A 26,347-nucleotide genomic window follows, 5' to 3' on the forward strand; every position below is an offset into this window, starting at 1 on the left:
TTTAAAGAAAGATTTCTTTATCCTATGAAGGAAGCAAGCAGAAAGTTAAACAAGGGAAGTTCTGGAGGTTTTTTTCCCATGGACAAAACTTAATTTTAGGCTAGGAATGCTGGTAAGCAAAAACATTAGCCTTTGAAAAAAGTCTCTTTCTCTTATAGTTTGAAAACACAGAGGTTTCCATAGAAAAAATTTTAAAGGGAGAAAAAAAGAACTTTTAAACAAAAAGCCCTTCATTTGATTTGTGTTTCTTCAGCATTTCACATACTATTACTTTGGACCATCATTTAGCCTCTCTTTTTCTGATCTATTCTATGTTGTTAGATTGTCTATGTTTCTAATACTGACGTAATTGGAGTTCAATTTCTGGTTTGCACCCAAGGTACATACAAGTAATGTAATTTCCCTTTGCCTAGTCTCTCAGCCTGAAATGGAGAAGTGGCTGTTCCCTTCTCCATAAGCTTCTCTTCTCTTAAAAGAAGGGAGCCTTTTAGTTTTGAAAAGGCAAGTAGAAATTTAAATATCCCTTAAACAACATGCAAAGTCCAATCTCTCTATTCCTGTGAATTCCGTATTGTAGTTTGTGCTAAAGGCTGAATTTGGGCAATATAGTCTTCTTAAAAAGTAGATTGCAAAGTAGGGAGGATTTTAAATTAACCCTTATATGTCATGATAGAGCTTAAGAATCAGAACAAATGAATGAACAAATAAATATTGGGGGGTGTTTAGTTGTCTCTTTGCTTAGACTGATGTCCTATGCCTCATCCCCTGAGGTGATGGTTTTCCTTTTATTGAAGGGAATGAAAGATCTAAGGTTGACTTATACACTTAGCCGTAAGTAGCAAAGCATTTTTAAGGGTATCTAATAATTTGCTTTGCCTCTATCACAAGTAGCAGGTTTGTAAGGATTTATCAACTCCCAACTCATTAGAGGCTGAGAGCTGGGTAGGATTTAGAAGCAAAACCATTATCAGAGAGGACAAATGCAGAGCAGTAGACAGAAACTTGCATTTATTCTCCCTGTCTCACATTCATTTCTATGGATAGATAAATACTTCTGGAGTCAAGGTCTTGTGTTTCTCAAAACATGTTTGCATCCACTAAACAGAAAAATAGTCTGACAGATGTATCTCACTACAAAGAACAACTTTAAAAATACAAATGAATATGTATTGAAACCACCAAACCAGGAGCATCTTAGAACATGCTCAGAAGATCTCTAGGTGATTGAGTTTGATTTAGATTTGCTTTGTATCAGCTTTGCACTTGGTGTTCAGGAGCAAGGAACTACTGTCCAATTTAAAACCTTACATGTTCATAATTCATAAGTGGCTGATCAAGTACTGTAAAAAGTAACCAGCAGGCTTTGTAATTCCACATGTGCACAGGTGTTTCTCTTAGTTAAGGTTCTGTGCATTAATGATGCAAAGCAGCAACCTTGCTTGACCACATGTGAGTCCTGTATAGTCACCCTGACTATTAGCATATATTTTTGGGGAACTGCCCAAATTTTGTATCAACACTCAGTTTTGTTCTGTGTCTTTTGCAGGGAAAGTGAATCCTTTTCAGTTTCCCTGTCTCCATTTTGCTTGTGTTTAAGACCAGTTGTGTGTCAGTGATCACAGTAGCCAAGATTTTTGCCTGTTGCAGCATCATAGCATGACCCTATTTGAACTGTGCACTTGAGGGTTTAATGCAGACACGATATAAAAGGTGGAAACTGAGTCTTTGCCCTTTAAATGGAAAATAAGATCTCTGTTGTAAGCATAAATGTAAGCAATTATGCTGTGACTTGAATCCCGAGTGGGTGGAGGCAACCTAAATCCTGAAGAGGTGTGGTTAAAGTTCATCCCTGTGCTTTGGGTTTCTTTGAACCTAGACTGGGTAGGCTTTGGACAGATTTTGAGACATCTGCCTCTATCCAAGGTGCAGTAAATTCTGGCTTCAGTCCTTAGACCTGTCTACAGAGTAACTCTGTAGTTCCAGGTAAATTCTGAGAGGTGAAAAAGAGCAATCAGTACTGAAGATATGAAAATATTTTGTGAAATACGTAGTGAAACAACTGTAGTTTGCATAGCCTTATTTTGCTGTCTCTAATCTCTGTAGATCTCTCTGAAATCATTTTTCCAAACACTGACATTCCTTTCTATGGGAGGAGACAGCACTTTGGTTAAAATGGAAAAATATTGTTGTTGAGTTGGCTGGCTAGCTATTCAATTCAATATAATTTTTGTCACTCAATGATATATATCAGAAGTTTGGTTGTCAAGACATGCTCTAAAAACTCTATGGATTTCAAGTGTTATTTGAGTGGCAGGCATAATCTCTAATATTATTGTCATATGAATATAGAATTAATACCTGTGGTCTGAAAGTTATGTAGAAAATAATTCCTACTTACTTCTGGAAAATGAGAAAAAAATGCACATATAAAAGCAAAATCTATGGAGGAAAAAGGCTATTTCTAATGGTATTTTTTCCCAGGTGTCAAATATATTATATAACAACACTTTACATACATTATATACTAACATATAAGAGATACATCACATAAATATATACTATAATAAAATATTCTCTAATATTCATTATTACATAGAATGTAACACCCTGCTGACTGTGTTTGCAGGAGTTATATGAAGTGCTGCAGCTTGAACTGGTATGTACATACATTCATATATACATGTATAGAAATATATGCTTATGTGTTCTGACTTGACTAAAGTAATGAGAAAGAATCTTGCCTTCTGCAGAATTATTGAATTTCTTCAACGTGTTATATGTGAAAATCTTTCAGATCGTTAATATCAGCCTAGAAAGAGGTGTGGACCTGCCTAAATGAGCCAAACCTTCCTTCATCGGGTGGTTTATTCAAATGTGTCGCTGGGGAATTTTGTCATAGTTGCTGACTCTGGTATGTAGTGGGTAGTTCAGCCACAAGCAAACATTACAGCTTTACCTAAAGGATAGGCATGAATAGCCATTAGTTTCACAGGAAGGGAGGAAATTACCCTTTTCCTGATTGTCAGGTATTTAAATGTGGTCTTTCCAGAGTGGATTTTAGTCGATGAGGTATTCAAACAGTGAGGACAAAGGAGTAGTGAAGAATAACTATTCTAAAAAAAAAGACCGAACTGTAAACAACAGTAAGTAGTTGCTTTCTTGTGTTGTTCAGCTTAAATTAACCGTGAGAAAAACTAAATATCTTTTGTTTGATCTAACTTGCAAATTCGTGCTTTGTGCAATTTAACTGAATTAAGGAACATTGATGGGGTGTTGATTAGTGCTGAGGTTATCTGCACATACTAATAGGCTGCTTGATAAGATCCAGTGGTCCTCAAAGCCGGTATAATTGTCAGAACTATCAGGCAATTGTTGGCAATCCAGACAAACCAAAAGTTACTTTTGGGTTTTTTTTTTTTAAATTACCTTGTAATTTGTGCTTTGGTTAATATCAGTAAAGCCCTTCTGAGAGCTTTCCCCTGTATGGTGTTTTCCATACATCCCGTGCTTTTGTTTTGTTTTATAGGGTTAAAAAGCCTCCAAAGAATAAGAAGTGTTTTTAAAATTAACTTGATTTTCAATAGACTCAGTTTATTCACTGATGGACGATCCAATGTCTATTTTCTGCATGTAAATCCTCTCCTTTGTTCTTTTCTCATCAGGTATAAGGTGGTGTTTCTCTGCTTTGCAAGCTCCACGTGCACTGTAGGCTCATGAATACCTGTCCCTCTTCTGAGCTCTCTGGCATATTGCCACACTTCATGTAGAGTAAAAATTCCAGGGCTTTGAAAACTTATTCAGTTAAAATGCACAAATAACACGGCAAAATACAATATAACTTCCAGACAGGGAAAGGAGAAGACATGAAAGTAAACAAGGGTTTCTTTTTTATTTAATAATTTTCTACCAAGCATACAACTTCCACAAAATTATCTGAAAAGATCACACTCAAATGATATCAATAGTAAACAGGTTGCACAAATGTGTATATTAAAAAGCTATGTAATATGTGACTCACCATTCCAGTTTTATTGTGTCTCAGCAAAGGAAGAACTAAAACAATGAAAGATTTAGAGCCTAAGCTTACATTCTTCAGGGATTTAAGATTTCCACTGTGGTTAATCAAAACTATATATGACTAAAATGCTGTATTTAGATCTAAACAGAAAACAAGCAGAACTAAACCCTTTCATCTTGAATGCAATTTTGTCTGTAAAAAACTGTTTCCTTTTTTTTCTTTTTCTCCCAGATATGTTACTATTCTGATTATACGGTGCAAGTTGGGTAATTGCTCATCAAAGCAAAAGTCCTTTTCAATGGAAAAGGAGCAAATGTAGGTAGGGCATAGAGGTAAAGATTTTAAATGCTGTAATCTGCTATTCTTGCAAAAAACAATCACATTTCCTATGTAAAATTTCCTCTGCAAAATTTCTTCTGGGTCCTTAGCATTTGATGTTTCATATTTAGTGCAGTGGTAAGGAAGGATGAGGAAAATTGCTACGTGGGGTTTAATCCTCCCTTGGTTCTGAAGAATGGAAGAGCTGAGGTATCAACACCAATATATGTTAGAGTAGTCACAAACCTGTTCTAATTTATGGTGGAGGGAACAGCCCCTTAAGGACAATTTCTCACCAACCCAAACTGCAAGAATCTTTTGCACTCTCCAGAATGCGCCCTGCACCAAGAAGGAGACAAGTATTTGACAAATTGTGACTGTATGCTGGGGGTTTTATCTTTTTTGTAGATCATGTCTGGTGGTTATCTACCTCTTTGTTTCCTCTTTTGTCCTGCTGAAATAATACCGAGCAAACCTTTGAATTAACTGCCTTACAATAACTAGATTTGGCAAAATACCTAGACAGACCCAGACTCGGGTGCCATGACAGGAGTAAAAACCCTCAGCAGATCTGCTGTTAAACAGTGCCTATATTTACCTATCCCAGTATTTACAAAAAAGATAACTACTGTTAAAAGAACTTTTATTAGTGAAGATTCACCAATCAGATACCTAGAGAAAACAGGAAATCTTTAAAATACAAGAAATAAACAAGTGAGATGCTTTCCTCAGGCAATCCTCTCTGTTTGTCCCCATATATTCACAGAAATCCTGCTCCCTGTCTGTTGGAGTCAGTGAGTCAGGGGTATCTCTGAATTCTTCAGAGAGAAATCACAGTGCAGGGATTGAATTAAAGCCTTTGGATTGATTGAAGTATATTAAGCATTCACACATAAAGCAGACATTTAATTTAGTAAGTTAGTAAGTTTTAGGGTATGTTCTATTGTTTTTAGTAAGTGAAAGGTTTCAAATGCCACAGTAGCAGAATGAGATCCAGTGAAGGTTGAAACATACTGATATCTTCAGCAAGAGGCTCCAGGCCCACAGCTGTGGACAGGACTTAGACATAATAGAGCTATAGTAAGAATATTGCTTACATTTTTCACATAAAACAAGATAGATTATATGTGTAGTTCTACAAGTAACCTGGTGTGCTAAGAAACTACAATTCTAATAGGTTGAGGAGTGGTGGTCCAAGTTTGCATCTTAGCTTGCTGGAAAAATCCTATATAAGAGTATGTATTGGGGAGAGTTGGTGCTTTTAGCCATTCTGGCTTTTAGGCACTTGCTTTTAGCCATTTTCTTTTGCCAGGGCTTCCAGCCTTTCACTTATTGCTTTGCTAGCTACTTTGCCATTGCTTTTTGCTATTGCCTTTTGAGACTGATGTGCTTTGTAATAAGATGTTCTCTGTAATAAATAACCTTTTAAACTATTAGCTGCATTCCTTATTTAAGATAACCCAACAAAGTAGGAGCCAAGAGCTTAGAGTAGGAGACTAAGAGATCTGGATTTGGTGCCCATAGAGCACTGGGGGTCAGAGAACATCACACCTGTCCTTCCCTTATGGTCCAGGGGCTCTGTGCATAATCTCCATCCTCCTTTCATGGTATTAGAGGTTTTCCCACTCATGTACAATGTACATATAAAACTTTGGTGTACATGTATAACTTTCGGTGTTTAAGGTTATATTGGCAGAACAAAAAGAACTGTCAAGGAGGGAAGACAAGGAAGACTAGTTTTGCTGGAAAAAGATTTTGGTTCTTGTTAAGACAATCTGTGGTCTGTGAACCTAAAGAGAGTGGTTTGAGAACTGATAGCCTTGTTAAAATTTCAGATGCTGAAATCCCAGTTCAGCTGATCTCACTAAGCACTTCACCCTTCTGTGGTTCTTTCTTTTGTTGTTGTTTGTTTGTTTGTTTGTTCATTTTTTTACACTTGGTTGGTTTGTTGGAGACCTTTCTTTCTAATTTTTCACTGGAATCAATAGATTTGTAATGGAAAATTTGGCTTTTACTAGATTCAATAGGTGTTGAACATGTTACATGTTTTGCATTAGTGACAACAGAGTACCACTGTTAAATTATTGTTTCCACTGGCAGGGTAGACTGACAGATGCTTAGCTGATTTAAAATGGTAAGATTAGTGTGGTGCCATCAGAGTCAGGTAAGCTATGGTAGGAATACCACATGGTAGTGAAATAATATTTCCATTTAACTGGCTGAGAAATTGAGTGACATGGAGATCATGAGGCCTGGTCACAAAACCTCATCAGGCTCTTTACAGGACTGGGAGTCAGGCCCAGTCACCTAAAATCCAGTTCAAATTCCTGACCAGTGTTACACTATGTGACAGAGAGAGTCACTAATTAGTGTTTTGAGGAGCTTACTTCTCCCTTACACACAAAAGGAGATTAATCTATTAATCCAAAATACCAAATGAATGTATCACACTGTACAGTTAAAAATGATGCTTTCAGTGCGACTTTTTAAACATCTTTCAGCTCATTCAACATTATTTTCTATAAACCAGAGTGCTTACAAAGAAATACTGTTCACCCTCCTCTCTGCAGAACAAAAAGCAGCCCACAACTGTAAGGTCTCTTTCCATTCATCAGCCACCACATCTGTTGCTTGCTTGGACACTGACCAAAATGATTCATTCAAATGTCTAACATTTATTTTTGGTGAAATACTGGGATTATACAGCGTGGCAATATTTCAAAAATGGGTCTAGAAAACCAAGGGAAGTTGGAAACAACTTCCTCAGCTGAAAACAAACACGGCGTTATATCATTCTGCAGCTTTATTAGAAGGAAGGCAGTAGCCAAGTGAAGCAGCTGGAATCACACTGAAGTGACTGAGCTCTGCAGATCATTTCATTCTTCCTTCTGCTACAGAGCTCACATCCCTGATTTACAGTGCCTTTTGTTTCAAACAGCTGAGCAAGGTAGGTCAAACTCTTAAATATAAGATCTTTCTCTCCCTTCCCATCTAAACAGTGAGTCTCTACAGCTGCAACAACACTTGCAGGCAAAAGCTGTAAGGTGGTCTAGGCACATACTGGCTAAAAGAGCTTCTTGGAAGAAAGAATGTGATGCTCATTTACTTCAAAGATTACTTTGAACCACCCCAGCACCAGGAAAAGGTATGAAAATGTGTGAGAATATAATTTTTAATTACTTTTGAGTATGTTAGTACACACTTCAAGGAGTTTTATCCTGTCTGCGAATGGTAAGTGACCTGAACTTAAATCTCTCTCTCCCCTCTGTGTCCCCTAGTGTGTTAATTTTTTTATTGTCTGTTTTCTATAGCTATAGCAATTTCCAGTATAATCAGTATAAAAATACATCCGTTCTGATCTGAACAGATTCTAAAACAGAAACTGGAAATAATTTCAATTTAAATAGCAGATTAACAAAATACTTCTGAAGAATTACAATTCTGCAGAATTAAATAAATCTTCCGTGGTCTCAGCTGGAAAGTGTGTGTGTTCTCCTTAACCACTGTGGAATAAGGTAGGTTATGGATCTAGCTTTCATTAAGTGCATTGGAAGTGACAATAAGATTTGAAGCCTTGTATGCTGCCCCACAATGAGACAGGAGTAGATTCCACCTCCTATTCACACTTGGTGATAATAGTGTCATTGTCATCTGTTGCCTTTCTAGATCTGATCTTGCAATTCAAACAATATCCCAGACCTGTTTTTGTGGACTTAGAAAACATAGTATATAGTTTATAATTTACTTGTGATAGGACAGCTTACTTTCACTATCATGATGTTATTGTTCTGCCTCAGAACTGGGAAATACAAATATTTTGATAACCCAATTTACTTTTGTTTAATGTCACTGCAACTTCTGGCCAAATTTAAAGTGTTATCAGCAATTTATGCCAGGCAGACAGGATAGAGGTTTTATCAACTTTACTTCAATCCTAGGGATTTTTTTATGTGCCACAAGTGACACTAGAGTCCACTTCTGTTGGATTGAAAATATCTTTGATTGTGTTTTTAAACAGACACTTGAAGTTTGTGATCTGTTATTCTATATGAATTTAGTATCAATAATTCTGCTATTCCAAGCACTAAGCAGCAGCTAGGGGATTATAATCTATTGAATGATCTTGTTATTTTCTTATTTATTTATTTTGTCTTATGGAATGTGCCAGCAGTTCAGCTGTCTCTCTTACTGTGGTGGCTGGCTGGCTGGCTAATTTGCACTCATTATTTCTGATAATGGTTTAATTTGTGTTCATTCAGTCTGAAGCTAGCAGTTTCACAACAGTGCTGGGCTCTGTTGTGGCTGGCTGTGCACATGAGAGCAGGCTGTGAGGAGCAATTTCTCATGGCTGTTAGATGAAGAAAGGGATTGTTGTGACTGGGGTAGGCAGTGTCCAAGAGACATTGCTTCTAGAAGGGGAGATGCCATAATGTGGAAATGAGCTCCCTCACAAGTGCTTTTATCTTTTCTTGAGGCTCCTGAGACAAAAAGAAAAAGTTATATGTCCTCAAAGGTAGCATGGATTATCCAGGGGAGCTCAGCTATTTCTGTACTCTTTGTGTCTTCAGTGTGTTCCAGAGACTGAGGACCTTAAAGCAAGAACAAAAATCTGTGTATTAGCCCATGGTTGCTTTTTTGCAAAAGGAATTTCTGCTGGCTTGTTGCAACTCTGTTATACCTGGCCCACCATGTTGCTGCAATTATTCAGATGAGCTGAACAGACCTACTGCAGATAGAATAATTTTTCACTACTGAGCTCAGAGGGAAGCTAACAAAACCCATTGCTGCAAGTTAGGTTTGCTTGCAAGGATTACGTGTGAAGACCAGCACTGCAGAAGTCTCCAGTTCTTTCCAGGGAGTTTAGCTAGTAAAAACTTTGTAATATTCCCCTACTTCTCTTCTCCTTGCAAGACTCTCTTGTCCCTTTTTGATACTTCTTGCAGGATGTATTTCAAGACTCAAAGGGCACAAGTACGAAGAACCAGCACCTTTTCCCTCTATCCACTGAAGATTCTTTATTCTTTTGGCAAGTTATTCTCCTTCCAGCTTTACCTTCAAATTTACTGTTTGGCTTTGGGCAAGATATGTCTCTTCGTTTCCCTACTCTTCTTGGAGGTGTTTATTCTGTTTAATTATGAACAAAGCAGGAATTGTCTTTCATTATGTGCTTATAATGCCTAGATGCAGTTAGGCTTTGATCTCAAGGACTAGGGCCTTTGGGTACTTTCCCAACATAAAATACTCGCTTCTTTCAGCAAGTGTGAGCCTGACACACAAATTTTATTCTCTTCTGAGACCTTCTAGAGGAGACAGAGAAAGTGATGTGTAGTAAGTCCTGTACAGTCTATGTAATTCCACTTTCTATACTCCCATCTCTTCTTACTAGTGATGCCCTTTTAATGAGCTTCATTTTACTGAGATATTGTGGTAATGTTAAGGACCATTGCCCATTTAAGAAACCTGAGTAATGTTAACTGAGGGTGTTGTACCATATCTGGCAGAGTCAAGTGAGAAGTGATTTGTAAAGGTAATGTGGGAAGCCTGTAAAACCAGTATTTCCAAGCTGCTGTTTAACACCCTAATCATAGGTGCCATCTCTTCCTATCAGTGCTGAGGAGTGTTCCCAACACCATGTTAAGGAAATAGATAAACATCCAGTCCTGAATCTGTTTTTAACAATATGAATTTTTCAATTTTGCAGGAATAAAGCCAGTACTTATTAAAGATGTGGTCATAAGGTGAAAAAAATAGTTGGCTTTGTATGAGTAGGAAAATTAGAATAACACTGATACAGGAGTAGACGCACATAATCTACTGTACACAGTGATTCTAGTATATTAACTGTGAGGACATGATAAAGTATGTTATCCAAAACATTCCAGCTGATATGTGCCAGCAGTGTGTTGGAATTGGATGTTCTGATATACCCATGCAGAGTATGTAATTAAGCATAATAATATTACATTTATGCTAAAAGAAACTGCTGAGTTATATAAATGTGGGGTAGATTAGACCTAGGAATATAGAGATCAATTTAGAGGGCAGTACACAACCAAGCATGCTGTAATAAGTGACTAGGAAATTAATCTGTGAAACAGATTAGGGTAAAATAAGCATATTAGAGGAATCAGTTGTGGTGCTAGTTTTCTCTGAGGTTGTTTCTTAGCACTAAATGTTAAAGGGACTGTAAATATAGCAGATTGTAACCTATTTTTTAATCTGTTATTCAATAGATATTTTGTATCTTGCTAGAGAGAGTGTTACTTTGGATATTTTCTGTAATGACCTGCTGTTACCCTGCAATACTTGTCAAATAGCTGTTGTCTAATGTGTTTAATTGGCCTAATTAAATTAGTCTGCCGAGTCAACTGCAGGAAAATATCTCTGCATTTACTCTGTATCCTCTACTCTCACTTTACTATTTTTTGTCAGGAGGGAGTCGTGGTTAAAGCATGCATTTGTTGAAACAGTACCAGCATTTAAAAAACATGCTCAGAGCTGCATGATCATGTAATGATCATGCTAGTCAAAATATTCTTTCATCACAAATATGTGATACAGTTGCAAAGTAAAAATTCAGAGTAATTTTTGCACTAAAATCTTAAAAAGCCATAATTAATTTGAAACACAAGCATTCATTATCCCATCAGTCCAGTCGCTGTGAAGCTGAGGCACTTAAATGTTTTATATCAGATATCTCTGTTGCTCTAGGTATGTAGTTATTATGGTGGCTCATAGCCAGAGGAAATGCTGCTGGTGTTTGAGGAGGAATAGAAAAATGTGGAGCCTCCATGGGACAATACTTGATTGGGGTGTTAGCTCACAGTCAGTGGGATACATGGTGTAGCTGATGGGCTCTGTCATCTATGAGCTGTGCCTGATGGCTCTGAGGGATGTCCTGGGACTGCTGGGACAGACCAGTGGGGATGCAAGCAGATAGTGGAAATCCAGGTTCCCTTTCTCCTCTGTGCAGAGAAAACAGACCAGGAGCAGCAAGGGCTGCCCAGGTGAGTGCTGTCTGCCTCCACCACAATGAGCAGGATGGCACAGAAGGGAGCCTCCCTTCAGGAAGGGAAAGGTTTCCCAGAGGTGAAGCTGTGGTTTCTTCACCATGAGAGAAGGGACAGTGCTAAGTTTAAGAAAGGAGGATAGAGCTGTGGTTGAACCTCTAGGCAGGGACTCCAGATTTAGCACTTGGTTCAATCAGAGACTTCCTGTAGCTCATTTTCAGCATTCTCCAGTAGACCAGAGTGATGATACTTCTCACTTAAACCTCATTTCAGTAAAGGTTATGAATACTGAAGCATTATTACTGGTTATGTAAATACTTTGGCAGTGCTGACACATACAATACATTATGCAATTTTTAAATCTCAAGTGTCACTGTTTAGCTAAATGTCTGTATATTTTGGTAAGAATATCAGAAATCTTTTCTCTAAAATGGTGCTACTTTTAAGTGTTTCACAGATATAACCAGTCATTTTCCTGACTCTGATGTATGATTTTTGTGGTTACGTGATTTGCAGCAGTGATTGGCTACAGCAACTCCTTACATTCCAAAGAAATACTAAAAATTATATTCTTACTTTTAGCTGTATTAGGGGAAGGGAATAAGAGGAAAAACAAGAGTTAGCTATGGAGTTATCAAGGGCCCTCCCCTTTGCCAGTGCATGTCCTGGGGATGTTTGGGTTTCTTTGTCATCTTTGGGAATGGAAGACTTGGGATCAGCATGAAAATAAATCCATTTCAGTGATACACAGCTGCTGGTTGCAGACTTGTATCAGGTCCCTGATTGTGGAAATGGTACACTGCTCAATTGCAGCCCTTGTCTGGAACATATTTTCTATTCAGGCTAGAACTACTGTGATACTTTTCCTACTACAGCAGCCTTATTAAGATATAAAGTTGGATATTCCATTTTTTGTTTAGCATTTCTGTGTCAGCAAAACTGCTGGTCTGAAATTGTAGATTTACCATATTAACTGTGCTATACGAATTTGTTGATCCTGTAACACTCACTTTGTGTGAAATGCTGTCAGGCTATTGTCTGGTCAAAGGATTTCAATACCACAGATGAGGTGGTGTGTTATGACTAACAGGGTCATGTTTGGCCTTGCTTGAAGAAAGTTAGTTTTGGCCTAAGTTCTAGGACATGTCTAGCTAGGACATTGCAAATGCATTTCTAACAGTGCTTCACTGAAAGACATAATGGAGAATGGCTGTTATTTGCATTCCTTTCTTGTCTGCTAGAGCAAATACATCTATACTGTGGCTCAAAAACATTTCCAGTCACATGTTGTATCTGTTGTGACCTGTTCTAGTTACTGAATTCAAGATGACATTTGAAATAATTAGGGTACCATATATCTAATCACCATTAAAAGGATAGCCAAAAGACAATTATTTGTGTACAGGTTTGTGAAAGAGATAACACAGACACAAGTCTTGGTTCTGCTTTTGTGTATACCATCTTAAAATGCTCCTTACCTAGCAGCTTTGTCTGCAGGGCCAACTTTAGGCTAAATCTGTATGATTCAATTTTGTACTATGATTTAATTTTGTAGTATGAGTGTATCAGACACCTCCTGCTATAGGAATGTTTCTGCATAGAGGCAAGGGTTATCTTGACTTTGTCCTTTTGAGAGAGAAATACAAGTCTATGGCAGTCTGCAATTTCATCAGTATTCCTTGCATGTTTTTGAACCTATCCTGTCTTTGTAAAATGCTTGCCAGAAATACATGTGTACTTCCTAATGAATTTGCTCAGCCTTCTGAGTTTTGAACTTCACAGATAAACTGCCAGGTGAATTTCATGTTTATGTTTTTGAAGCTAGATAAACTCAAAAGTTCCGAGAAAAAATTATGAGGGCTTTCAACTGACTTCAATATCTGGTTAAACTTGCTGACACACAGTATTACAAGCAGGCTTTAGGTGAGCTTTTGTGAAACTAGTTGTTCTCCAACTTTTGGCTCTGGCAAATGACAGAAATTCAAGTGATGCAATCAAATAAGCTTTCCTTTAGCCACAGATAATACACATGGAATGTGATGTACTCACAGTTGTTCAAAAAGACATTGATAGGAGGGTTTGAGTAATATCTTCCCTCTATGAACTGAACTGTTGAGACAGCCAATCCTCCAAACCATAATTTGCCTAGTAAGTCAGGAGCCATTACTGTGACCTTTGAAACCAATTTAGCTGCCCAGAGACTCTAGCACTGTTTGTCACACTGAAAAAATATATTTGGGGACTACCACCCAAATATTTGTGTTAACTTTAAACTAACATAGACAATGAATAAAGTCTTCCCTTTGACCTTTCTGTATAATTCAAAAGTAATGAGGACCAAATGTGAGAGAGAGGAGTTGTGTGGGCTGAGCCTGAGTGGTGAAGACTGCCAGTGTAATTCAGTTAGGTCCTAACTTGTGTGATGCCCAGGGAACTTTGAACCCCCAGGAGGGCTTTGCTTCAAGTGGAGTGGACGGAAATTACAATTTTTTGTTTGTTTTCTTCTATTTTTGACTAAAAGCTCAATGTAATTTAATTCCAAAGGCATTTTGCTGACCTATGGGCTGAGGTATGGAGAGGTCAATCGACTTCCCCTGGTCAAACAGGATACATGTGGCATAGCCAGGAATAGATTCCAAAGTACTGGTCCCATGTCATAACTGTAAGGCCATTCTTAGTGTAACAAGAGCTGTTCTATTTTAGGCACATCAAATCTTTTGTCCAAGTTATCATTATGGCTTAGCCATAATTGTGGTAGAGGACATGAACTCTAGGTACTTTTAGTAGAAAGCTGTGAATGTGTCAACTGAGATCCAAGTCTGTAATTCCCTGCTGAAATTCAGAGAAAGGCTGTTCATGCAACATGTGGTGAAGTCTCTTCCCAGCAGTTCTGTGTCTTTGTATTTTAGAAATATTTCCTGATGATCCGTATTTCTTGGTAATTCTGCTTCCTGTCCCAAGATTGAGAAGTGCTGAGAGCCATTCTGTTATATTCCTATAAAGTAATTTAGAAATGTAATTAACTTTTGTTTTACAGAGAGGAAATGAAACCTCCTGGTCAACTATTTTCATAATTAAGCAGCTGAATCAAGGAGGCTCAGTTTTCAGAGCTGCTTGTGGCTCAGCAAACAGGAATGGACTCGTCAAACAACTGCTGAGAGTACACTTTGCTCAGGGTGTTTACTATTTAACATAAAATTTTATAAAAAGGACAGGGTGAAATCTAAACTTGGTTATATTAATCCATATGCAATAGAACACTGTTCTGTAACCTGTGGCTGCTCCCAGGGCTTATTGGCAGGCCTTTAACCACACTTTCCTGTTTATTTAGAAATGTTTTCCATGCACTGGCTCCCCAGACCGGCAGACACCGAGCCAGTGAACTGCACCAAACCTCCCTTACTCTTTCTAGCAGCTGCCTCAAAGCCAAGCAGAAACTGCTATCTGAAAGTATTGTTTTCTACTGAGCCTCAGTTTGCAAACACATTCATGAGAATTTTTCCAGCCATTTGTCAAAGATCATACAGGAAATTAGTGACAGAATAAGGAATGCAATTAGATTTCTTCACAAGACCTAGACCCGAACTGCAAGATAGTTATGACTCTGGAAATTTATTAATTTCAGGGTTATGTATTTAGAGAGAATATTTTTCAGGACCACAGAGAAACATCCCTGCTGAATTATGGTTAATGGAAAAAATCTGTGTCCTCCTTGATGGAAAGCAGTATAACTCCACTGACAATCACCTACTGCTTATCCTTTTCAGACAGGGCATAACACCACGAGTCCTGCTGTAGAAGTGATTCATATATGTTAATGTCAGAAGTAAAAGTTTCTGGATTTTGCAAATGTAATTGGCAGTCTTTGCTGAGCCCTAGCCATAGTGTCTAATTTCAGCCTTGTGCACTGGGAGCAGCGGTAAACAATGTTCCTTCTGCTTTTTCACTCCTACTGCTAAAGAGTCCCTACACTGAAGACTAGAGATAGAGATGAGGAAAAATATAAGCCTGGAAAAATAATTGCATTCTAAGGTTGTTCTCTTTCATTGGATTTTTAAACTACAGGAGGCTCGGGAAATATTTGGCATGTATTTGGGTATGTGTTTTTTCTCCTGCATTTTTAAAATGCGAAATATAAAATTAATGTTGTTGGGCAGTAGGCAAATATTTATCATTGTCATGGAATTTTTTTTTGTTTAGTTGCATAGTTAAATTTGATTTGAAGGTAAAGTTTTTTGTAAAGGCAAACCCACTTAAAAATCTAGTTATTAACCTGACTGTCCTCTAGAACTGTCCAAATATAATGTTCCAGATGTTAGTGGTACTGCTCCATGTTTATACTTTTCTCTCAGCAGCTGTTAAGCTGTTTGAAAAAATTACTCAGATGGGTGGTAGTGGTATTTGATGCAGAATCCACCCCCAAGGGGCATGTAATTACATAAATGCAGCCCAATAAGTATCATTTATCAGGACAGCAAACCAAATAACATTCTTTCAGCCTGATGTAAATCACAAATGCTATCACAGCCTCTTGACAGAACAGGCTGTGCTGACTCTTACTACATATTTTTTTAATCAAGAGATATAAAATTACACAACCTTTTTTTTCCTTCCCTGTCTATCCATCTACAAATGAGAAGTCTAATCCTGCTAATGCGTGTGCACATGCGTAGCCTCACTGCCGTGAGTAATCCCAAACTGTCTGCACTGCTTTTGGAGGAAAGGTGAGTCCATGAATACGAGTTTGCAGATGTGGTTCTGCAGGCAGTGTGCTCTGCAGACCCCTCTCCTGTTGTCCTTATCCTGCTATAATTAATGGAATTGCAGGAATGCAGGGCTGAGTTCCAAAAGCGCAGGCTGAATTTTGGGTTCGGAATGGAGATAGCACTCAGGAATTTAGAGGTAAGGTAAATCATAGGACAGCTAATTGACTGCTCTCAGGCACAGGTCATCAGTGCAGCTGAGTCCAGCCAAACAATTCAGCTTTAAATGATGACAGAGTTCTGCAGAATAATTGTTTTGATCACTGCAGAGAACTTTTGTCTGACTGTGGTCACCTGTAATATACTAAAGCTTTGTCTATACTGCAAACTAAACACTGCGAAATAATACCGTGAAATAACTTCTGACTTCTTTTCTTTCTGTTGTTCAAACTCTGTTTCCTGCCTGTTTTCCCATTAATTTCTTTCTTCCCCCTCAGTTTTGGTTTATATTCCACTTTTCCCTCCCCCCACCTTCCTTCCCACCCACAGAAAGAATTTCTATGTGAAAAATCATGTTGAACTTGCAAGTTCCAGAAGCTTTTGTAGGAGAAGAAAACTGAGAAAGTTCTGTAATTCTGTCTTTTAAAAAAAGACACACAAATATTTTCATTTGTAGCTCTTACAGAGTGTCTTTTGTTCATGGGAAGCTTTATTTTCTTTCATCTGTTCCTGTTTCACAGCTCACTAGTGGAAGGACACCACAGTGTGTATTATCTCTGTAATATGTTCTATATATTTCCTTCTCTACATTCTTTTCTATGTTAAGGAAATCCAATATGTTAAATGGGCCTGAAAATCATCATTTATTGGTACAAAGACACATGAAAGAGATTCATAAACCCATGAACTTTTAGTTGCTGAAGAAATTGTTTGTCATTTTCTTAACTATAATTTGAGGCAGGGGTGGTGGGTGAAATTTTATAAAAGATGGTTTCCTGGTATTTTATGTGATTTTTCTTCTTACATATATGTCTAACACTCCTCTGATTTTAGACAGATGTAATCCATAAAAGTTGCTTCATGTAGGAACAGAGCAGGAAAGTATGAAACCTGACCAGAAAAGAATAGCACACTCATACTTCAGTAAAACTTTGCATCTGGTCTCCTAGAAATTTATCAGTGATACTGTGCTCAGTGCTGTCTGTTAAGAAATTAATGTAAGGAAAACAGTTCTTGAAGATTACAAGTTCTGGTTTGATTTAAACATTTCTTGAAATCCTGTGACCAAATTTCTTCACGAGTTTTGCGCTAGCAACTGACACATAGAAGGTGACAGATATGCCAAATTAAGGCAATGTTTTTGGTTTATCACTGAGAACTTGAAAGAATTCAGTTTACTATATATATAGTGCAGTAAAATATTTCTCCTTTGACCATTTCATTTTCTTTCTTCCCCAGAAAACCACTCTGCAACATGACATTTGAAGATTTTGAGAACTACTCTTATTTCTACGATCTGTCTGAGGAAGATGAGTCACCCCAGTCTTCCCTCAGCATTGCCCATATTATTTCCCTTTTCTTTTACAGCGTGGCATTTCTGCTGGGAGTGCCAGGTAATGCCATTGTCATCTGGTTTATGGGCTTTAAGTGGGATAAGTCTGTTTCCACACTCTGGTTCCTGAATCTGGCCATTGCGGATTTTATTTTTGTTCTCTTCCTGCCCCTCTATATTACATATGTGGCATTGGGCTTCCACTGGCCTTTTGGGAAATGGCTCTGCAAAATGAACTCATTCATTGCATTACTTAATATGTTTGCCAGTGTTTTCTTCCTGACATTCATCAGCCTTGACCGCTACATCCGCCTCGTCCACCCAGTCTTTTCCTACAAATACAGGACTGTGAAGAACACCCTCGTTCTCAGTGGGGTCATTTGGATGTCAGCTGCAATTATTGCTGGCCCTGCCTTGTACTTTAGAGACACAGCTACTGTTCTCAACAATGTCACCATTTGCTACAACAACTTCCACGTGCATGACAGAGAACTTGTTTTGCTGACACATCACATCCTCATTTGGGTGAGGCTTGCGTTTGGTTACCTCTTTCCTTTAGTGACCATGGTTATTTGCTACTCGCTGCTGATCATCAAGGTGAAGAGGAGAACTGTGTTGACTTCTAGCAGGCTTTTCTGGACCATCACTGCTGTAGTTGTAGCTTTTTTTGTCTGCTGGACACCTTACCATATATTCAGCGTAGTGGAGCTGTCTGCTCACCATGATGAAAACTTGCACGACTTACTACAGGATGGCATTCCCCTCTCCACTGGGCTCGGTTTCATCAACAGCTGCCTCAACCCCATCCTCTACGTCCTGATCAGCAAGAAGTTCCAGGCCCAGGTGAAGAGCACGGTGTCTGAGGTGCTGAAGCTGGCGCTGTGGGAGGTGAGCCGCTCGGGCACGGTCAGCGAGCAGCTCTGGAGCTCAGACAGCGCGCCCGCGCGCCACTGCGAAACTGCCCAGTGACAGCGACCTCCTGCCACCTGCTCTGCACAGGAGCCCACAGCAGGGCACAGCTGCTCTGGGCTCACACCTGACACCCACGTGTGCATCTTTGCATGCAACATTTCTGTAAACGGATGGCTTAATTGCACTTGCTGCTTTAATTGAAAGGTTTGTAAGGGACACGTGATTTGGATGCCCTTGCAATGCACATACAGCCTGAACTGAAAGTTATCAGCATAGGTGGGATCACTCCAGCTGGGATTTTGATGAGGGACATTGTTGTAATCCTGTTGGTTTGCTGTGGTTCCATACCTCATTGATATCAAAAGAACACACAATAAAAATATTCCTCCTTGCCATTGCTGATACCACTCTTATTTGAGGCATTCTCATCCAAGAGACTGTGGCTGTACATCACAGGGTCATGAGTCTCCTGATTGCCTGCTACTGCCCTAAGGAGGAAACCTCTGGCTCCATCCCATCTAAATGAAGCCATCAGTGGCTCCACTCTGCAGCTGGAGAAGAATCCCAAGATGGACAACACTGAATTGCTGCTGTCTATTGTCAAAAAAGAAAAATATGGAAATAAAACCTGTCTTCTCACAGTGCTCCTTATCTTATACCCAAAACTAAGGCATGAGACCCTGTGTTTTCTGGTCACTTACTGTATTTTCAACACCAACTGGCTGCAAAACATTGAGCAGATGTTTCATATAGATATTAGGCAAATTTAAATTGCACAAAGAATTAATGAAAAATATTACTTTCAGCTTCTGTGCCATACTTCTTTTTCTATCTTTAAAATTTTAGTCCTACAGAGGTTTACAACTATTGATTGCTCTTTATTACTCTTTCAAACAAAGGTAAAAAAATAATATAACATTTTGTTTGCCTTATTGTCAAGTTTAAAAAAGTGGGTGGAGTGCATTCACCAGTATTCTGTTACAAGTCTGTAGCCAAATTTGGACTTCTTTTCCAAATACGAGGCAAGACAGTTCATCCAGGAAATGGAGTCCACTCCCATAAGAAAGATGAAGTAGTTCCAATTATGCTGTATTTTGTTCCAACTTGTTGCTTACTGCAGAATCACACATGCACCAATGCAAATATATATACATGCTATGTGGAGTGAACCAATTTCTGATTCAATACCACTTAAATAAAAAGTTGAATGTGGGACAAAACTCAAGTGAAAGCATAGAGCTTTGGGTAAATTTGAACGGGCTTTTCCTAGCTACTGGCCTAGGCATATAGAATAAAACTGCCTTTCAGATAATTTACCTAGTTTATATGACCTGCCAACACATTAGTGGCATTTATGCTGTAATTGAGGACTTATATGTAAATAGATTTGCTTTTGTATAAAATACATATGTATGCATGAGCACACCCAATACTGGTAGCTGCACAAATAGATACCTGACTGTGGTCTGTAACTATTTCTTTGGGCTCTGGTTTCAGAGTCTGAGAGAGTCAGGCAGGATCAGTGGAATTTCAGTGTATTTCCCTTTGGGCTGGGAGGCTGGTAAGCAGCATTCTTCCTTTGAGTCATTTGCTGCCTGGTACATAGTTGCTCATCATAATATTTTGGCACCGTGCTGCTGTATGTGCCTAAATCAAATATTTTGCAGTTTTTCTTCAAATGTTCCCTGACATCTTTCTAAGAATGATGTACTCTCCTGGCTGTAGTCCAAGTGAGGTAATAAAATTTTGTTGTTTCCGTAGAGCATGTTCATTTGCTTTTCTTAGCAGCAATGTGTGGCATTTCTTATAACAGCTCCTTCCCAAAGATTTTGGAAGATGAAATCAAACCTTGGCCCTTTCGACTATGGGATTCAAGATTCATGTCAGCTTTCTTCAGCTGTGTACACACACATTCCTATGTGCAGCACAGGCTGATTTTCAAATGGGGGAGCATATATCTTGCATAAAGGATCAGAAAGTGTGGCCTGAAGCAGCCAGGAGAAAGAGAGGATAGAATTGAATGAAGCCAAAATCAGCCTTGATCTATGGCATTAAGCAGATTAACAATAGCTATGTAAATGCTACCGTTCACACCGAGATCAGTTACACAATTATCTAAAGAATTTCTTCAAGAGTAATGCAAGATATCTTAACAAAACAGATAATGCTCTAAGTGTCCAAAGAGTCTTCAAAACAATACCAACAATTCTGTGCTGCTTGGACTGAGGAACACTCTTTCAACTCACCACAATGGAATAAAGGGGCCAGGAAAAGGAAAGGAATCTGTGTCATCATGCAAAGAGATACTACAGAAATAGCTATTGACACATTTCATAATGGACAGGTTCTAGTTACTTTTATCTTCTTCCTGGACAGTTTGTGTTTCTGAAGGTTTTTATGTAGGTTAGTTTTGCTTAAAACTGTTTTCCCAGTATTCCTGCATAGAACAAATTGAAGTTATGGAATTTTCTACTGATCTTTGTTATGGGGTGCACTTGGGATACCTTCCTCATTTATTCCAGGGTGCAGATTTTTCGAGCACAATGACACAGTAACATACCCAAACACTACCCAAAAACACCTAGCACAAATATATGTGCATTGAGTAGAATACCCTTGCCCACATACCTACCTATTTTTCTCCTGGGAACACTGTGCTCTCTAGGTTTTTTTTTGTTTCTGTGCAACTTTCTTTTTGATACCAGAAAAAAAAAAGCCCTGCCAAAATCCAACACAAACAAGAAATCTCACAAATCAAAGAGCTAGTAAGTGCATGCCTGGCATAAACGTTAACACACACAAATCCAGTCTGGCAAGTCACTTGAATGACTCAGTGCTGTATTTTAACAAAGTTACCATCTATAAATCAAACCCTTTTATCCACTCAGGGCTTTAATTTGAAAGCCAAGAAAAGCGTATCAAGGTAAGCAGCACATTGAATGGGAGGTCAGAAACAGTGATGGCCAAGATAATAAAATCTGCATTTTTGAGACAAAATTTTTAATAATTTGTTTTTCTGATATAGTATTTGCCTATTTATTGCTTTTAACAGTACCATGACAGAATTGATAAAACAAAGCTATAAGATTTTAGCAGAAACAGCTAGAGAATTGCCACAGAAAGGGAGTTCAGGAGTTAGGTTTATGGAAGGTGGTGAGCCTGTAACAAGACTCACTTTCAGACTTTTAGCTGTGCTTTAAGCCTCTAGCAGGCAGATTTTTTTAAAAGACAAATTATAAACAAAGCTCTTACATAATCTGAAGTTGGCAGACCTTTAAACAAGGAAAAAGAGGAGCTGCCGTGCCAGGTAACCACACAGATGCTCTGTGAAAAAAACCATCCAAGTGTTACTTAAGCTGCTGCTGTCAGACTTTGACACTGAGCATCTGCATCTGAGTGACCAGTGCAGCACATAAAAGGATTCCACTTCATGGTCACAACAAATCCTGCCAGCCCAACGCAAGGCCTAGGATTATGGCTTTCTTTAGGAGCTTCACAACTCTGACAGCTTCTACACTCGTATCATTCCCATGGGGTTTTGGGATTCCTTCCGGTGGGTAATTCCCGATTCCTGCCCTGGGCACCGCTGGGCTCGCAGCGCCCCCCAGAGGCACTGCCCGCGCCCCGCAGGGAAGCAGCGCCCCAGCTTCAAGCATTTGCTCTTTAAGGCACAAAACCCCACGTTGTTTCAGGGTAGTCTCAGGCTTTATCTCTAGAACGGTGCAGGTCTTTCAACTTTTCCCTCACTGGAGTTTTAGCTGCCAACAAAGGCCATGGTGTATTTGGTTAGTCACCACCCTTACTAAACAAAAGGAATTTACACCACTGTTTACTCACTAAAACATTACTTGCATTTTGACTGAGCCCTGCTACTTTCCCTTAAAACCATTCTCTCTCCCAGAGGAATTCCAGACATTTCCGAAGAAGCAATTTCCTCTGCAGATGGAGGAAAGCATTTCAGTGTCTAAAAGCCATGGTAATGTTAACTCTGAAGTGATACTCTGCTCAAGCTCCTGAGTACTACAGTGAAGTGTCAGGGCAACCTTGAAATTCAGTTTCAACTTTTACTTTACCCATTAAGAAAAGTTTCCATTTGTGAGCTTGATTACTCAAATATTCTGAAACAAACACAGACACTGCAATTTTTTGCAACAACATTTATTCTAGATATATCAAGACTTAAATCTTATTGAAAGCAGCTACATCCATTGATTGTACATAATCTTCAAAAGCTGTTATTCTCTCTTCCAGCATATCTGTTCCAACTTTATCATCTTCAACAACACACTGGATCTGAAGCTTTTTAATACCATAGCCAACAGGTACTAGCTTGGCTGCAAATAAAAAAAAGCATTTAGTAATTTTTTATTGGTGAAATCTTTTAAAACACAGATCTAAGAACAAACTGACCAAAGCAATTTGCAGGAATATATAAAAACAGTCTTTGGACCACCTTATGGACCATCTATTTAACAACCCAGCATCCATTAGAACTGACTGAATAAATTTCCCAAACCAGTGATGCAGGTGGGTAAAGGTGCTTGTTGCATCAGGAATTGTACAGGGAGATGCAGGATAGCAAAGCTTAAAAGTCTGATGGATTTTAAAATCTGTATCTGAATTTAACCAGCAGGTCACTCTACCTGCATTTCTACATTTCAGAGATCAGCAAACAGTGACCACAAGTCCAACTACTCACATACAATCCCAAGAGCCTGCACTCATCTCTCCCTGCTCTGCAAGTTCCTCATACTTACAAGATCCCCAGACCAAGCCATCTGCTTGAATGCTTCGAACACACTCCTCTAGTTTGGCCATGTCTGTCTCATCATCCCAAGGCTTCACATCAAGCAAGATTGATGACTTGGCAACAACAGCTGGTTCTGGGGGAAGAAAATCACCATGAAAAAATAGGAATTCTTTAAAAACTCATGAATATACTTGCAAACTGATTTTACAAGAGCAACTTATCCATTTTCATGAACAAGAACCAGCTCACATTGCTGTGACAGGGCTCAATGTACATTTCTGAAGTACAGCAGCTGTGTACATCCCAACACTCAACATGCAGACACAAATTTAAGTAGCTGACAATGTTTGTTACATAGGAAGTCCTTTTCAGATCATCTGAGAAGGAACCTAACGCTGTGTAACAGTTTATTTTCCACAGATGGAATACTGCAACTGTTACAGTTCTGAACAGTTCCAGACCAGTAGCTGTGGAGTAACTTGTGTACAGCAGCAGTTTCTCTAAACTGTTAAAGAAAATCTTCACGTTATCTCCATTTATGTAGAAAGCTCAGTTTCTGGAAAGAACAAGCAGGAGCGTATGAACCAGAACAAAAACATTCCTATTTGCTATGGGAAGGCTGAGCTCACTGCCAATTAAAGTGAAACTAATTACTCCTGCCTTATTCCAGTCAAGCTGATCTATTATTACAGTTAGTGTTTCTAACCATCCTGTTCAAATGCATGAAAATTAACTCAAGTGTAAAAGATCAGGAAGTTCTCAGTACACATACTTTTGGACTTCTTTGATTCATACTGGGCCAGACGTTCTTCCCTCAGTTTCTTTGCTTCTTCACTTTCCTGAAAGAGAAATATGCAGTTATAGAAAAGCTCCAAACCTCAGCATCTCCAAAGCACTACCAAACTGACTGGTATCTACTCAGATAAAAACAAATCATCACAGCTGTCAGCCGAAAGATGGTGATTTTTTGTTTTACTCATCATGTAAACCAGTCAAAGTTGGATGGTTCAACCCATTCCAATACATTATTTCCTAACTTTTAGGTTTTTACCTTCCAAGCTTTCCTACTCTACAAAGAGAGCTACACTTGAGAATTTTAAGTAGACCTGTTATCAAGGTCAGAAATGTAAGTAACTTCAACTACCTCAAGGTAAAAATCTGCAAAGTTGTGTTAATTCCTAAAAAGCAATAAAAACAATAAAAAGGTAACAAGTACCTCCTCATCATCAGATCCAAAAAGGTCAATGTCATCATCATCTTTGCTATCTGCGGCCGCACCTGTTGTGTCCTCAACATCAGCAGGACCGTATTTTCCCAAGGCCTTCTTTACTCCTGGCAAGCTGAAAGAAAAACGCAGATATTAGGAACCTAGTCAAAATGCCAATACAACCACTGCCAGTTTATCAATGTACCCACAAATGCACTTAAAATGAAAAACTTGTGCTAAAAAGAGTCAAAGTCCAATTCTGCTGCTTGAAATCAGAACATTGTGTAAGACAGCCCTCAATGTTCCTGACATGCCAGCTGAGTAATTTCTGAATATGCCATTTGCTGTAGCTCATCAAAGCTGGTATGATCCTCCCCAACTAAGTACATGGATGGGAAAAGCTTTATTATTAGAATATTCTATCTGCACTTCTGCCTAGGAAAAATTACCAGTTTCTTGTTCATGCTACCCTAGAAGTACTTTAATTTGTTTAAAAACTAGTAAGTTACTGAAAACATGTAACTGCAAGATAACTGCTACCTTCCTACATTTTAGTGAACACCACCCTAAACCCTTGCTCTCAACAGGACAAAGGATCAGAACTCCCTGAACTTATCTTCTCTTGCAACTCATATACTCTTGTTATCTTAGAATAAGCTCATAGCTGTATTGCTGATGTCAACAGCTGTTACTGGAGCCATAAAACTGGCTTTTGATTACAGGAATCGTATGCAATTTCCAGGTACTTTGTGAAATCACTTCAGAATCTCAGTCCCCTTTAGCATCACAAAATCTTCAGAAATGGACAGGAGACTGAGCCACCTAATCTTTGGAAGAGTTTCCCCCAAAGAGGACTGGGGCTCAGAGAAAGCAGTGTGGCAATACTGACCCTACCCACACTGTACCTTTTCAGAGAGGCCTGCAGTCTCCAGGGATGACAATACAGCACCTTTCATGAACACTGAAAACCAGGAAACAGAAAAAGACATTCTACTTCCTTTCATATCTCATTTTTTTCCATGCCCCTTAGTATTGCAAATCATTAATTTTGTCCTGTGTACTGACTGAAGACATCTACCCTCTTTCTGGAGCTGTTCTGTGTTCCAACAACACAAAATGCCACGTGGTGCCACTAGAAATCAGTTTTGTTCAAACTCGAACGCACGCAAAAATTTGTAGGCTAGTTCGGGGAAAATACTGCAGCTTCCTTCGGAGTTCAACCATACCTTGCCTTTTGCTTTTCATACGACTTAATATGATTGTACCACCGGAGAGCATGGAACAAGTCTGCAGGCGGCGGGCCAGCGATCGCTTCGAAGACCGCTATGTCAGCCTGCGAAGGGACGTACCTGCGGAGAACAAGGCACATCAACTCCCTTGCTGGGGCCGCGCGGAACACGTGGAGCAGCGCCGCCCGTGCAGCTGCCGCGGTGACTCAGGGCCTCCCGCGCCCCCACCGCTCGTCTCCGCCGGGCTCGACTCACCTCCCCCGCACCCCCCCGCCGCCTCTCACCCCTCGATGTAGCTCTTGTCGGCCAGGAAGTCATTGAGGACGCGGAGGCCCGCGGCGGACTTCAGGTCCCCGAAGCCCATGGCGGCTGCGCCCGCCCCGACCGCCACCGCCGCGGGAAAGGGTCTCGGCGCGCCTGCGCCGGCCTTATATAGTGCCGGTATCCCTCCGCGTACTGCACGCCAGTGTATTCCTCCGCCAGAGCGAGCCGTGAGGTAGCTCCTCACGGGTCTGCGGCTGCAGCGCAGGGCGTGCAGCAGACAGAACACCAGAGGTGTGGAAAAGCGTCGAAGTAATAAAAATAAGGGTGACTATAAACCCTAAGAAGATTTGCGGCGCTACAGGGATTTTGTAACATTGTACTGCC

The 26,347-nt window shown here is 39.3% G+C and overlaps 2 protein-coding genes across 4 annotated transcripts; one reads left to right on the forward strand and one right to left on the reverse strand.

Annotated features, from left to right (window-relative positions):
- The first annotated feature begins 7,140 nt into the window (after nt 1-7,140).
- Nucleotides 7,141-20,273, forward strand: CMKLR2 (chemerin chemokine-like receptor 2). Of its 3 annotated transcripts, none has more exons than XM_079311530.1 (2): nt 7,141-7,283; nt 17,508-20,273. In XM_079311530.1, the coding sequence occupies exon 2, from the start codon at nt 17,524-17,526 to the stop codon at nt 18,568-18,570; it is 1,047 nt and encodes a 348-aa protein (XP_079167656.1). In that variant the 5' UTR covers nt 7,141-7,283; nt 17,508-17,523; the 3' UTR covers nt 18,571-20,273. The 3 variants fall into 3 exon arrangements, with proteins under 3 accessions (XP_079167656.1, XP_079167657.1, XP_079167655.1); XM_079311531.1 differs by lacking the exon at nt 7,141-7,283 and adding an exon at nt 7,386-7,481 and having other exon boundaries at nt 17,508-18,580; XM_079311529.1 differs by lacking the exon at nt 7,141-7,283 and adding an exon at nt 15,957-16,248.
- Nucleotides 20,274-22,654: 2,381 nt separating this feature from the next.
- EEF1B2 (eukaryotic translation elongation factor 1 beta 2) lies at nt 22,655-26,117 on the reverse strand. Its single transcript, XM_079311537.1, has 6 exons — nt 25,984-26,117; nt 25,697-25,819; nt 24,480-24,603; nt 24,036-24,102; nt 23,271-23,396; nt 22,655-22,847 (listed from the first exon to the last, which is right to left on the reverse strand). The coding sequence occupies exons 1-6, from the start codon at nt 26,061-26,063 to the stop codon at nt 22,693-22,695; spliced, it is 675 nt and encodes a 224-aa protein (XP_079167663.1). The 5' UTR covers nt 26,064-26,117; the 3' UTR covers nt 22,655-22,692.
- Nucleotides 26,118-26,347: the final 230 nt, after the last annotated feature.

This window comes from Erithacus rubecula (assembly GCF_903797595.1).
Source record: "Erithacus rubecula genome assembly, chromosome: 8".
Lineage (NCBI taxonomy): Eukaryota > Metazoa > Chordata > Aves > Passeriformes > Muscicapidae > Erithacus > Erithacus rubecula.